At 42.4% G+C, this 14,976-nt stretch overlaps 1 protein-coding gene across 1 annotated transcript; it reads right to left on the reverse strand.

Moving 5' to 3' along the window:
• Nucleotides 1-13,860: 13,860 nt before the first annotated feature.
• LOC102384610 (replication protein A 32 kDa subunit-like) lies at nt 13,861-14,427 on the reverse strand (the record flags this gene model as incomplete). Its single annotated transcript, XM_025210663.1, has 1 exon — nt 13,861-14,427. A coding segment is annotated over one exon (567 nt), but the record flags the coding sequence as incomplete, so codon positions are not given.
• Between the last annotated feature and the right edge of the window lie 549 nt (nt 14,428-14,976).

Here is a 14,976-nt window from a genome sequence, read left to right on the forward strand (position 1 = left end):
CTTGGACAAGCATAACATACTCTAACTCTTTTTAGGTGACAACCATTAAGTTATTTTTGGGTGAGATTGTTAAAATTATTTCAGTGAGTTAATCAATACAACTTGTGTATCAGTTGCAGCAGTCATATAACTCATTCATGTGCATTCAGAACCTCACCCTTAGTTTCTTTGTACCTCCATTTTCCATGTCTAAAGTAGAAATAATATTACTCCCTTTCATAACAGTTGGGCTATGTGCGGATAAATATAACAAAGATGAACTGATTTTCTAAAGTTTCTCAAGGAGGCCAGATTAGTAACTAAACTAAAATATTTTGTATGCTAGTTCAGTATCCTATTTAATAGATCATTTATCCTAGCCTAGGTGGTAATACCAGTACTTGCACAATAACATCTAACTCTATGAGTTTGTTCCATACAAATCCATACAAGTAAAACATCAGCATCTGGATCCTAAATAACTACAGCTATACAGTATTATAAATTCTGTCTCATTTCAAAAGATATCATCACACAATTATTATTAGTTTTTCACATTTTTTTTGTCTATGTTGTCCCACAGGGAAGTCCAATTTCCCCTGACCACAGATAAAAGCTAAATGTCTATAGCAGAGCTCACTCAAAAATGTCAAATATAATAAAAAGATAAAATGAAGAGAAAGGTGACCATAGTGACTTCCATATGAGTTATACATGTATTCTTTTATTTTTTCTGGCTCAGATTCAGTCTATGGGGAAGTGACACATAACCACCATCACCACCACCACCATTTTACTTGTTTCTCCAATGTCATAATGGAAAAACAAGAACAAAACAAAACAAAACAAAAACACAATACTTGAACAATGTAGTATCTATACTGGCTGTGAGCTTGAGAAAGATGGAATGCTGAACAGCTTAAGGACTAGAGAGAAAATGGGAAAGTCAGAATTCTGAAAGCTCTCAATTTGGAATAAACGTATTATCAACAAAACAAATGAGAAGAACAGAAACAGTTAAACCACATCGTAATGTGGTTTCAGAAGATCATCTCTGTATTCTTGTCATTATTGTTCACTGTCTATAACCAGGCCGGAGTAACCTACTGTTCAGTGCCAAAGGCAGCAGCAGTCAAGCAAGGATGAACCTGTAAATTATATGCAAGGACCATGTTCATCATCTGTCACCAAAGTGTCAAATGAAAATATAACATTGGCATTCTGGGACATCACTGTTGAAACACCATGAATAGAATCACTGATTTTCTTCCTATTTCAATGTGGAAATGGGTTAGCTGGGTCCACATTTAGAAATAAGGGTGTATTACACCTTTCAAACCTGAAGACTAAATCCTCACTAACGGTTTAACTAAAATGATATATTGATTTATTAGGTATCTATTGCATGCAATCTGGGCTTAGACATAAATAGAAAGTAAATAGTACCATTGGCAAAAAACAATTATATTAAAGTCTGTTAATCCAGATGGTAAAAAATGACAATTTTACAATAGCTAATGGTAATGAGGATGTACCAAAGAATAAAGACAACAACTTCTTTGTTAGGCCAAAATGATTAAAAAAACAAAAACAAAACAAAACAAAAAAACCCCCCTCTCTCACTGAGATGAAACCCTGGAGCCTTATAGATAATAGGAACCAAATTATCATATCCTGTTTTTGGTGTAGGTATGCCTATTACCTCCTTACCGAACTAGCATAACTCCTATTGATTCCTCAAGATGTTTCCCATACTTTATTAGCATCTATATCCATCTTAATTGCAATGATTTAGCTTTTCTCTAGTATTTCAGCTCAGACAGGCACTGGGTGAGACAGGAGAACACATTTGCAAATAAAACATGGTAACATACAGGCAATGCTCCAGATCACAATACCTCATATATTTAGGGATCTACTCAGTTCATGATTTTGTGATTTTTTTTGAAACTGCAGAAAAAAACATGGTTTCCATGATCACTGCAAAAACTAGTGTTCCCCACAATTTTGTGCAGAATTGCCAGTAAAAGAAACCATTACAAATATAATGCTGGCTCCCCTGTGGAAGGCAGTGGCCACTGTGGCCTGGCCCCACAGCCCACTGTGGGGAGGGAGCCACTGGCATGAAGGGGAGCAGCCAAGATGGTGGCAGCCCCATCCTCCCTCCACTGTTGATTGGCCAAGAGGACTGCCTTTTGTGCAGCTCTGCCCCTCTCTGCCAATCAGTGGCAAGGTTCAGGGCTGCATGAAGGGCAGCCCTCTCCACCAATCAGTGGCAAGGGGCAGGGCTGCCTGGGCCTCTTGGCTAATCAGCAGTGGAAGAGAAGGGCTCACCATGAAAATACCATGAACATGGCACTGGGCACCACAAACAGTCTGTATGCTTTAAGTAGATCCCTACATATTATGCATTAGAATGAATTCAAAGAATGCTACAAGCCCCTGGTTACATTTTCAAATTACAAGTATACAATGTGCATGTTCAAACACACATTTATTTATGTACATGAAGCATAATGCATGAAGAATTTGTGGATGCATTTAAAATATCTTTAGAAAAGAGTTCATTCCTACACCATGCCCAGGAAGAGGTTTCTGTGCAGTGCAGAAAGGGACTTCTTCAGAGAAATCCTTATGACTCTTGGATCCCCTGTTACCCAGCCACGACTTATGTTTGAGAAGCTACAGACCTGTTAAAACTTAAAATATCTCTCAAAAATATATGTAAGGTGCCTTATGCTGATAGAGAACATGTGAAGTAGAATGCTGCCCTTTATCTGCCTATAGGTAGAGGCAGTCAGAAAATGTATTTTCTAACCTATGGCAAATTTCAAGATTTTGGGAAGGGCAACCCCCCCCCCCCACCTTGAAAATCATGAAATGAAATTAAAAAGAGAACTAAGTTGGGGGGAATCCAAATATTTTGTTTCAATACGCTGGGAATGTTCCTTTATAGTGTTGATTTTTGCACTGGGATGTGCGTGCTCTTTTAAGAGAGCAAGCAGCCTGAGACACTGCTTGCAGGTGACAGAAGGGACCTAAACAGGGACTCACCTGACCAGAAGAGGGCTCTGGGTGGTGCTATATAAGCCCAGAACTGGTACGGGTTAGGTAGTTTTGCTCCCCAGCAACCAAGTGAGGAGCTCCTGGTTGCAAGGCTCCTGAACAGACTGCATATTGGTGGGTAACCCTGGCCTAAGAAAGACTGGGTTTACAGGAAAGTAGCCTTTGTTTATGTTAAACCCCTAGAGGTGTGGGGCATCTCCAAGAGGGTGGTGAAGTCTCTTGTTTATTTAAGTTAGACCAGTTGTTTAGCCCTGAGTGCTGCTGGGGCAGGCTCAAGGCCTATTTGGAGAACTGGTAACCCAGGAGCCTAGAGAAAGGCTGAGACCCAAACCAGATGTTCTAAGATCCCAGGGAAAGGTTGAGCTGGAATAGAGGGTCCACAAGTCCAGAGCGAGCCAAGCGGGACTAGAGGGTCCATGAGCCTGGAGGAGAGGCTGTGTATAGGACCGGGGTACACAAGCCCAGAGGAGGGGCTGTATGCAGGACCAAGGATCTGAGAGCATGGAGGAGGGGCTACATATAAGACGAGGGGTCCACAAGCCCAGAGGAGGGGCTGTGCATGGAAGCAAGGGTCCAAGAGTGCAGAGAGAGAGACTGCACAGGGGACCAGGGGAGCGGGGGGTCTGAGGGCCCAAGTGTATAAAGAACAAGATCAAAGGAAGAACACCCATGAGGCTTGGGGCGAGGTATAGGGGAGCCGCACAATTTGCCCTTAAGGCTCTTGGTGCCCTACAGGGGCCTTGTCAGGCCAAGAGGGACTTACCATGCCTGAGGGCTGGTTTGAGTCCACTGGGGTTTCAGGAGAGGCCCAGTGAAACTTTATTGGAATTTGGCCTGTTGGCAGCCTCCCTGAATCAACTTATAATATTTAAAAACAAGGCATATCAGACAAGTAATCTTGGGGGAGTAGTATTAGAGTTTGAGCCAGGCAGGAGTGGTGAGGCCACTAGGGGATGTCATGGCTGCCCTTGTGGCAACGAACCTGTCTCATAAACAAAATTTTATAAAGAAATATTTCACAAAAATATTCAACTTAATCACAATACCACTTCCTCTCCTCCCAAAAAAACTTGATTTGATGAAAACTTCCTGAACTTCTCTACTTGGAAGCTGAGAGAAGTAAGCTTAAAAAGCTTCCTAAAAAGCTATTTAATTATGTTTGCTTCTGTCACTTTTTTTTTTTTTGCAGGGGTGGGGCACAATATTCTCCCATGGCCACCTCCAGCCAGCTGAGTTCCATGAAGCAGTCATATTGTACTAGAAAATTAAGCCTAGAGATGTATGCCAGTGAAAATTAAACTTCCTCATTTCAAGGGCAATCGGAGCAAGGCGAAATAAGAACAGAGTGAATAATAGGCTACAGAAAGGAAAATCATTCTCACTGATTCCAAGGCAAATGAACTGCAGATAATAGGAAAGAAAAGTGATAAAGTCTCTGGGGATGTTAAAGATACAAACCAAATAAAATACTGATGAGAGAAACTGGAAAATATAGTATGTCTAAATACATCAATAAAACTACATTAACTGCAATGCTATGTCAAAGCGATCAGAAACTAAAATGAATAATGATATTTTAACAGTTTCAAATAGGAAAACATGATTCCTAAAAACACCCATGTGTCTTTACATCTGAACTGATTTGTTGTCCTATTGTATAAAGATCAATAATGCCTTTTCACTGATTATTTTCCAGCCTGATAAAGTTTTTTTTTTCTCTTAAAAACAAAACAAAAAAGACAAAAACCTGTTTAATTAGTCAATTATCATGAACATTGTATGGCCTGGAAAAGGGAGAAAGATCATAGTTTCTCAAGGGTGGGAACTAAATCTTGGTCTACCTGACAGTGATAATAGAAAACTTCCCAGGCATCAAAAGCTTCTCAGTAAAGTGTGGCACTGTCTTAAGGTTCACCTCATACCATAGGGCTAGATAAGTGATTCTGAAAGGGGGTGCCACAGCACCTTGGGGCACCATGAAATCTTTTTAAGGATGCCATAGGGTACTGTGCAATAGATGCATTGTTAGGGTGCAAACACTTACATGATTCAGATTTCAAATAAGGATCCATTGTGTCAAAAACATTCTGATCCATTACACTCTGTTCAAGTTCTTTGCAAGAGAAAACTTGTTCTATTTGTTGGCTATGGAAAAATAAGAAGTGAAACCTAAGACCTGGAATTTTCCAAGGGGTGCCCTGAGTCTAACAAAGGGCGTCTTCAGTCTAATGAAGAATACTTTGAATCTAGCAAGTTTGAGAACTGCTAGCATAGATTTCATGATTTAGTGGATTTACATAGCTATGGCCAGATCCTGAGCTGGTAAACATATTTAATTCCCTGTCAAAGATCTCTACATTGATGGATCCCTGAAGAAGGGACAGGAGGGCTACCCAAAGTAATTATCCAATCTCAGATCTCCTAGCAAGTGGCATCTTGTGCCTTGAGGGGTAAATCTTCCCTGGGTTCTTCTGGCCACATAAATTTCTGTTTATTACATTTCCTGAGCTGGAGATATGCATGGAGAACTGATACTGTCTCATGATTCCAAATAGATCATGAGAAGATTACACTGGAAGACTAGTCAGGTTAATAAGTGGAATTGTTAATACTGTTTTAGGTATGGAAGGAAGAGAAACTATTACACAGAATGGGCTAGGAATGTGTGCTTAAGAGTAAGAGAATGAGAGAATGGAGATGGCTATATCCTGTTTGCTGGGAGATTATAAAAAGTGAAGTCTCTGAGAAGGAAGAGGAGGAAAAAAAAGACACAGACAATATCTGTTGGCACACACAAAAGGCAAAGCCAAAAGACGTGTATTGAATCAATGAAATTAAATAAAGTAGAACGAGCCTTGTATGTAGCAAGAAGAAAATGCCAAAGTCTACAATAGAGAGGAGAAAAGTATAGGAGGTTTGATGTCAGACCATATTCCTGGAGTGCCTGCTTTAAAATGCTGATGTGGAGACTGCTTTATAGTGATCCGTTATGATCTTAGTGTCATATTGTGTTCCAGGCCAAGCAGCAGTCACAGCAACGAGCCCATCTCTGGCTATACATAATAGGATTTGTGTGTCCTAACCAATATAGAATGTCATATCTAAATCTTCAAATAAGTAAAAGGAAAAAATGCAGGAATGGGGTAGAAATAAAAAAGTTAAATGTACAAAAACATGCCTAGACATAACTCTGCATAAAAACCCCAAAGGATACACAGGGTGTGTCCAGATGAGCCGGCACATGACTCTTGCAATGTCTCATAGCAGTTTGAGACATGGCAAAAGGCACGCTGGGAACACAAAATAGTTCCCCACGATACATATTTTCAGCATGGGCTCAACATTTGATACCTGGATATCCTATGGGGCTATGGTTCTGAGGCAACAGGAAGCTTGGATCCTCCAAAGAGATGCTCTGGTAGTTGTCCAGAGTATCTCTATACCTGCTCCTTGCCCTGATGCTGAGGCATGATACCTGCCCATGCAGGGCAAACAGCAATGCAGGCTTCAGGGACGTGGACCTGGGCTCCATTCCATGTAAGCAGGGGGTGACGGGGTGAAGGGGGAGGGAAGGGCTGTGAGGGTGTGGAGGACTGTGGGGGAGGGGACAGCTTGGGAGGGGTGGTTCCCCCACATGCTTCACATGCCCCCACAATGCAGCCTAAGGCCCCCCTGCACAGCCCACAGCTCACCCACATCAGCAGCAGCCATCAGGGCATTCAGGGCCTCCTGGCACAGCGCCCCCCCCCCATGCTGTGCTGGGCAGCATGGCTTGGCCCCTGGCACCTGGCACCCAGCACTGCCTGTGCCACATTGCATGGGGATGTGTGCCTCAGGCAGCTTCAGGCCACCCAGGATGGAGGATATAGGTGAGGGGCACAGGACCTGGTTGACAAAAGCAAGGTCATTGGGTGGTAAGGCAGATTTCACCTCCTGGACTAGGCAGCAGGTCGCATGCATAATGGGTAAACCCATGCGTCAGGTCAGTGCAATAGGGTCCACCCAAGCCTGCCAATCATAGTCCAGGAGGTCTCTGATACAGGTGACACCACCCAGATCCAGCCTCTGTGACAACTGGGGTGCCCCTGCCATTGGCACCTCCAGCTGGGGATTCCAAAGGAGGGACTCAATGAGCAGGTCAGCACCCTGGACAAGCGTCACAGGGTACCTGGAGGTGGAGGTACCCAGTTGACCCAGGCAGAGGAAACCACTGAGCACAATGCCTGGAGTAGCAGCCTGGGGCAGGAAGGGGTGTGGCCAACTTTCCCCCAGAAGCTCCTGAGAGCAAGTAGCTGCTTGCCAGGGCAGTTTTTAATACTGCTGGGGCCAGTATAGGGTAGGTTTTTATGCTACTGGGGCCAGCACAGGCTCATGAAATAAAGTGTAGATAATGTTAGCCAAAAAGCTAAGAAAAAAATCTAATCACTATGTTTCTTGAACATTGGAAATATTGGGAGGCAGCTTTCTTTCTCATGGCCACTGCAGAAAAGCCTTGGGAATGAAAGGGAATATAATGTTGCGTATAAAGAGTATCTGTGAAATTCTGGCTTCAGTGAGGACAATATCAAAACTACTGGTGGTTCCAATAGGATCAGTCGGTCACTCCAGCATATTTAAGAATATGACATTGAACAAGGCCCACAGTTGTCTGCCTTGGGCCTTCTGCTGTTTAATGTGCTCATTTATTATTTGGATGATGGAATGATGCCTCTTGATGCTTCTTTTGAATGCTTCTTCAGGAAACTTGCTAAAGAAACTAAATTGGGAAGGATTACACACACACTGGAGGACAGGAGTGTAACTCAAAAGGATCTTGACATATTGGAAGTCTGAGCTGGAGCTAATAGGATGAATTTCAATGCTGACAAATGCAAGGTGTTACACCTCAGTAAGCATAATCAAAAACACAACTACAAAAGTGGTGACACCTGCTTGGCTGGCAGCAGTACCAAAAGTTATATGGGATTCTTGGGGGATCACAGACTCAGTATGAGTCTGCAGCATGATGTGGATGCACAGAAGGGGAATGCAGGTTTGGGACACATCAATAGAAGTATTAGGCGCCTCTACTCGGCACTGATTAGGCCTTATCTAGAGCATAGTGTGTAGTTTTGGGCTCCACATTTTGAAAAGGATAAGGAGAAGTTAGAGGGTCCAGAGACTGAAGACAAAAATAGAAAAGGGGTTGGAAGGTAAACATGGATGGCTCTAGAATTTTGAAAAGGGGGTACATCATCACATGTGATGATGAGGTGAATCACCACAACATGTTTTTCTTCAGCAAAAAATAAACCAGAAGTTTTATTAATAAGCTGGGGATCAAGGGTTGCATTAGTCAGTTTAAGAGTGAAGCAAACACAAAGCTTCATTACCAGGAGTAGCTAACAGACAACATAATTGCAGAACAAAGAATAGCTTGATTGGTGGAATATCATTAAAAAGAAGAGAGGGTCATTAATGTCATGGTCCACTATGTCTGCCAGTTAGTGGGTAAAGCCATGCATGGTGCTGGGAGGGGGAGGGTAGGGGTAAGGGTCAGAAGTCATAAGTCAGGAGCCAAAATTCCAAACCAGGGTCAGGAGCTAGGAATGAGAAATTTAGTTACTAAGTCCAAAGGATTATCCACAGGGTAAGTCCAAGAGTAAGCCAGGCTGAGGTCAGAAGTCAAGAAACAGGTCTGCAGGGAGAATCCAAAGGCCAACATCAAGGAGCAAGTTGATGGTTCCCAGGAACCAGGCAAGCCAGAGATGTTACTGGGACAGGGGTACTCAGAGACCGAGGACCAGTGTGTTGTGCAACAAGGCTCAGGTTCTGGGAGAGTTCCTTAAATGTGTCTCCAGAACCAATCAGAGGGAAGGGGCTGGTGGCCAGCTGGCCTTGATTAGTATTAAGTGGATCAGCATGCCTAACAAGGGGTACAGGGCAGGAGCTTGCCTAAGCCTTATAGCGGTGACCCAGGGCATGAGCCTTACAGTTAACACATGTGGAATGAGGAGTTTAGATGGGATCAGGTAGATTATAATGAGTCAAGAAGTCAATTTATTACCTCAGCACGTCCTGACTAAGAATGCTGCTGCCTCTGTGAGGCAGTTGGTTTTAACTTTTGGGTAGAGCAGAAATCAACACGGGGTGCAAGTGCACCAGTGTATCCCCCCTGGATCTGCCCCTGAAGACAAGTCATATGAGGAGATGTTGAAGGAAATAGGTATGTTCAGTAAAGAGTCGTTGTGTACATGCACACAGCAATTAGGGTGCAGTAGACTAATTTACTGCACTGCCAGATAGTCCTGGCAGATACAAGTGGTATCCAGCAGTGCAGTAAATGACTGTGCTCAAACAAATGTATAGACCATAAAATGGAGATTAGTTTCCTTTAGCTCAAACTGATCCATAGTATATTCAGTCACATTAATTGCTCTTGTAGATGTACCCACTGCCAACTTCATGAAAAACAAGGTACTGCATATACAGCGTTAATGTGTGCACATGTAGATGTAAGTCTAAATACCTTAATGTGCATTAAGCTAATGCACATTAAATTTAGGTGTACCTAAATCTACGTGTAGACTCATCCTTTATCCACCAAGCTTTGGCAACTACATCACTTTTTTGGATAATAGCCAACTTTCAATCCAAAGCCTTTCTCCTCTATCACTGCTTACTAGGGCTGTGCAAAGCTTTGGATCACGATTCAGATCTGGAGATGATTCAGAGGCTGAATCTACAAATATGAATCAAATCTCTGAAAGCTTTAGGCTTTCTGAATTGATTTGGAGCTTCCGAATCGATTTGGAAAAGATTCAGAAAAGATTCGGCAATTCAGAGTTTTGGCCATAGGGTAAAACGGAGAAACAATGAAATATCTATAACTTTGTTGTCTTTTGGCTGATTCAGTTGAAACTTACAGGGATGGTAGCCTCTGTCGAGTTTATGAGGTGTGCTAGGTTTCAGCATGTTAGGTGTGGGGGTTTTCTGGGAAACTGCACCTCAAAATCCTGAAAGAAAAAATCATGTAATGTGTGTGTGTGTTAAGCCACAGTGGAGTGAAAACTTGAGAGATAGTGGCTCTTGCTCAGGCCACAAAGCCTGCCAAATTGCAAGGAAATAGGTGCAGGGATTTCTGGGAAATTGTACCTCAAGCTGAGGACAAGCAAAACTCGTGACATGGGTGACAGTGTGTGTGTTAAGGTGCAGCAGGGTGAAAGCTGCAGGCCTACTAGCCCCTTCTGAGGCCACAAAGTCTGCCAGTTTTCAAGGAGATAGGTGCAGGGGCTTCTGGGTTCTGGGCCTGGAAACCTCTGGTTGCTGATAGGCAAAACTCATGTCATGGGCGCTTGTGAAACTGTGTCCGTCTTGGGGCATGGGTTGGGGAAGCGGGGGGAGAACTACTGCAGGCCAGGCTGCTAAGCTATTGTGTTACCAATCTATCATGATTCACTTAGGGATCAGCTCAATACACAGTAGCTAGCGAGGATAAAAAGTTAACGAGCAAGGATTAACACCTACAAAATCACAACCTAAGGAGAAGAAAGAAGCAATACAGAGCAGGGAACTGCTTCTGCCTCAAGACAGAGACAGTCAGTTACACAAGCACCCATGGCATGAGCTTTGCCTGTCAGCAGCTAGGGGTGGAGGGCCCCAGAACCCCCCTGCACCTATTTCCTTAACAGCTGGCAAGCTTTGTGGCCATAGCAGGGCCTAGCATCAAAGCCAGCAGTAGTTTCCCCCGCGCCTGTGCCCCAAGACAGACACAGTTGCACAAGTACCCATGTCATGAGTTTTGCCTGTCAGCAGCTAGAGGTGCAGGGCCCCAGAACACAGAAACCTCTGTACTTATCTCCTTGAAAGCTGGCAGACTTCATGGCCTCATCAGGGGCTAGTAGGTCTGCAGCTTTCACCCTGCTGTGCCTTAACACACACAGTGTCACCCATGTCATGAGTTTTGCTCATCCAAAGCTTGAGGTACAGTTTCCCTGCACCTATCTCCTTGCAACTTGTCAGACTTTGTGGCCTCATCACAAGCTACCATTCCTGCAATTTTCACCTCGCTGTGGCTTAACACATACATGTGACACAAGTTTTGCTTTCAAGATTTGGGGTGCAGTTTCCCCAAGCCCCCTGCACCTATCTCCTTGAAACTTAGCAGGCTTCATGCCCTCAGGAGAGGCTACCATTTCAGCAAGCTTTATCTGAGTCAGCCAAAAGACAACAAAGTTATAGATATTTCATTGATTCCCCATTATACTCTATGGCCGAATCTCTGAATCGACTCCGAATCGGCTGTGAATCTTCCAAAGTGATTCGGCCGAATCGAATTGGAAAAATTATTTGGATCTCAGAATCAAATCTCTGGCATCCAAATTGGCTGAATTTGAGTCCAAATCGAATAGTTCCCTATTCACACAGGCCTACTGCTTATTCCTCCCAACACTCCCCTCAACCTAGCCACCAGCAAACTGGATCAAGAAAAAAAGAAGCATGAAGGTGAATAACTTGAAGAGTACCAAGGCATATGCAGGATGTCTGATATTCCTTTTTACCTGTTTACAATCAAGTGCTTTCCTCATGCTGTACTGTTGCTCATCTTATAATTCAGTTACATTACAGACCAACTACTTTTGAGTAGAACTTTTGAGTATTTGCTCTTTAAATTTTCCACTACAGGAGCATTCATATCCCCAGCTGGCTGGCAATTTGCGCAAATTATCACAAAGATATTCTCTTAATCATGTATGATTGTCCTTCTCTCCAGCTTTTCAGCCAGTGGCAACTCGGGAAATTGAATACTTGCCAAAGGGATCAGGTATTAAGGAGACTAGTGAAACAGTAGCAGTTACATCAGACATACTAGAACTAGCAGCAGCTGCTATATAAAATGTACATTCCTGGCAATTCTGAGAGCACTGCAGTATATGAATGATGTGCGCTTTTTGCCATCCGACCAGACCACAGAATAGTTGGCCAGGCAACTCAAACTACCTCTGTATACAAGAAAAAGAGAAAAGTTTTAGGAGGACATTTCCATCAGAGGTGCCAAACTCCAGTTCCCAGTTTATTGGAGATTGAGATATTAACTATAGTTCATTCTGGAAACACACAGAGACACAAATGTGTCATTTATCTGAATTTTCCTCCATTCATATGTGGATACCTTCCTGTATGCTCAGAGCACAAAGCAATGCTGCTACTGATGGAGTTTTTTTCCATACAAAAAGCCTCAGCTTAGTGAAGCCCATGTAAAATCACTATTTCTTTAAGGCTAAATTTGAAACACGCCTGAGAATCATCTCAGGGAATAGATTGAACAGGATGGAGATGTCTGAATACTTAACTATATAGCACAGGCATAAGCACAAGTACTTCTTTTCTTTCTCTGTGAACTTCTGAAGCTATTTATGTTTTTCTCCACCCCACAAAAAGAAATAAATGACTACATAGCTACCTAATATCAAGCTGAACCAATTTGTCCCATATTAGACACACACTTTCCATACCAGTTCAGACCCTTTCCCATTGGTCAATTTAGAGCGTGAAGTAAGGGGTCCTGAATATTAGACCTTAAAAGGTCCCTTTAAATACTCTTAAAAGCAGATCTTAGTGAAAAATTAGGTATGGTGCCAAGACCCATGAATAGCAGGCTATTCTTCAGACATTTACCCATTGCAGGTAAGCATTATCTTATCTTTGTAGATAAATATGATTTAATACCTTTGTGGATGAGCACTGTCTTTCCTTGTAGATGAGCAGTTTTTATAAATTGTTAATGGTCTTGTTCAGCTTGACTTGTACCTAAATCTAGCTCCTAAATCTAAACCCTTTTGAGTTTGTTATATGACTTGCTTGAAAGTACTGACAGAGAAAGAAAAAGGTTGGCTACTATGTTATCTCATAGCTCAGGAAAAGGCTGAGAGACTTGTTGCTCTGAAAAGGGCTTCACTGTAACTGCCAACACACACGCAAAGATAGCTGACAACTTCCTATTGATGTCATCATGTCAGCCCTCAAAAAGGGAGTGAACCCCAACTACTATAGCTACCACAAACAAACCTGTGTACACACTTTTACACACACACACACACACACCCCTATGCACATTAAGCAGATTCAGCACATTTCAACCAACTCCTTATAAGAGCCTAGTCAGGTGCTCTCCACTTATAACAGATGTCCATATTTCTCAGTTTTCTAAGTATTCTACAGTATTTCAAAACCATGTAACCATTTTGAATATCCTTCATAGTTTTGCATCCAAATAAACCAGTGTCTCTCATCTCTGGGAAAGTGGGCACATCTACATGCATAGTTGTTACTGCACAGTCATTTAGTACTTGCTTTAGCAGTAGCAAGTAGTACTTGCTACTTTAGTACTTGCTGTGTAGTACGGCCAGAAATGACCTGTGCAGCAAAGGGACTGCACAGTACTGGTGATTACTGCACAGTCATTTAATACTTGCTTTAGTAAGCTAAAACAATCTAAAGCAAGTACTAAATGACTGTGCAGTAACCATTGGTACTCTGCAGTCCTAGCACCACACCATTTGTTTCCAACCCAACTGCGCAGCAAGTACTAAAGTAGCAAGTAGCAGTGGTACTGCACAGTAGTAGCGGTGTCACGGTTTGTGCCTGCTGACACTACATCACCATAGCGATGAGCTACATTGCGTGCTGTGTAGATGCACCCACTGAGGTTTGTGTACCTGTCATAACCCTTCACTTCAGTGCTCTAACTCATTTGGTCAGTTTAATACTAATAACTTGACATCATATTTTAGAGGGTAAAATAACATCATATTTTAGAGAGTAATTCTGCACCCATTAAAGTGGGTGTTCAACTGCTTGTTTAATTGTGGTCATGTTGATATTATGCAATTGAGACTGCAGGTCTTGAAGGCTCATGCCTTCTGGAAGAGAGCAGGTTTTAATCAAATTCAACACCTGACTTTGATGCACAGTTAGTCCATTGACTGGCAAGTTACTCAAACCTCCATAGCTTACAGTGCCCATCCCAGGAGAGGAGAGAGATTGAAACATTTTTGATCCTTCCTTAGTCTGTTTCCTGAGGATCATATGTGCATTAACTATTTCCAGCAGATGTGTAGTGAATTCATTCATATTTTCCAAAGGCTTGATCTTAAATGCTACCAGGCTTTTCTTATTCTGAAATGATCGAAGATGTCCAGCCACTTTCACGTAAGTTCCTGGGGGCACCACAATGTTTTCACTGCCTGCCTCATCAGTATCAACCCACTGTCTGACATCCATAGGGGCTGCAGTCATATCATCCACTTTGTAGAGAATGTTTGTCGGTGCTTTCTCTGCCTGTCTGATGAGCCCCATGATAAGGACCTGTGAAATCTCTACATCTCGGACCTGAAACGTTATAGATTATGAATTCTATAATCAACCTAAATGTGAGAAGGACTGAGTCCTACAAGGTACACTTAATTTTTTATCAGTCAGTTCACTTCCATCTATCTGCCATATGCTCCATTTCTCTTTGCTAGGGATTTGTTAAATCATGAATGGCAAAGAGAGAAAACTTGGTCTAAAACTAAAATTAATTAAAGGTATTTTTCTTTACTTTCTGATTAGCCAACCTGCTTTGTTCAAGTTAAGTTACCTTGTGTGCAAGTATTCTAATGACAGTCATGAGCTCTGTTAGGTGTGGTGTTTCAATACCTGCCTATCTCTAGCTAATAATGCCTGCTGGCAAGTTTTAATTTCATTAGAGATATCACTGTAGTACATTGCTAAATGAGCACCACCAAAAAGTAGCACAAGAGTGCAAGAAGTCATTAAATTATTGCTCCCAAAGTCTCATGATGATTATTGTTAATAGGGCAATCAAATCCTGCTGTATTGTTCTCTAACTACATGTCTGCTTAGTGGGTGGCATACATTTTCATTAAATAAAGACTTATGGTTAGTAGA

The sequence above is a fragment of the Alligator sinensis genome, unplaced genomic scaffold (genome assembly GCF_000455745.1).
Source record: "Alligator sinensis unplaced genomic scaffold, ASM45574v1 scaffold270_1, whole genome shotgun sequence".
NCBI classification, from domain to species: Eukaryota; Metazoa; Chordata; order Crocodylia; family Alligatoridae; genus Alligator; species Alligator sinensis.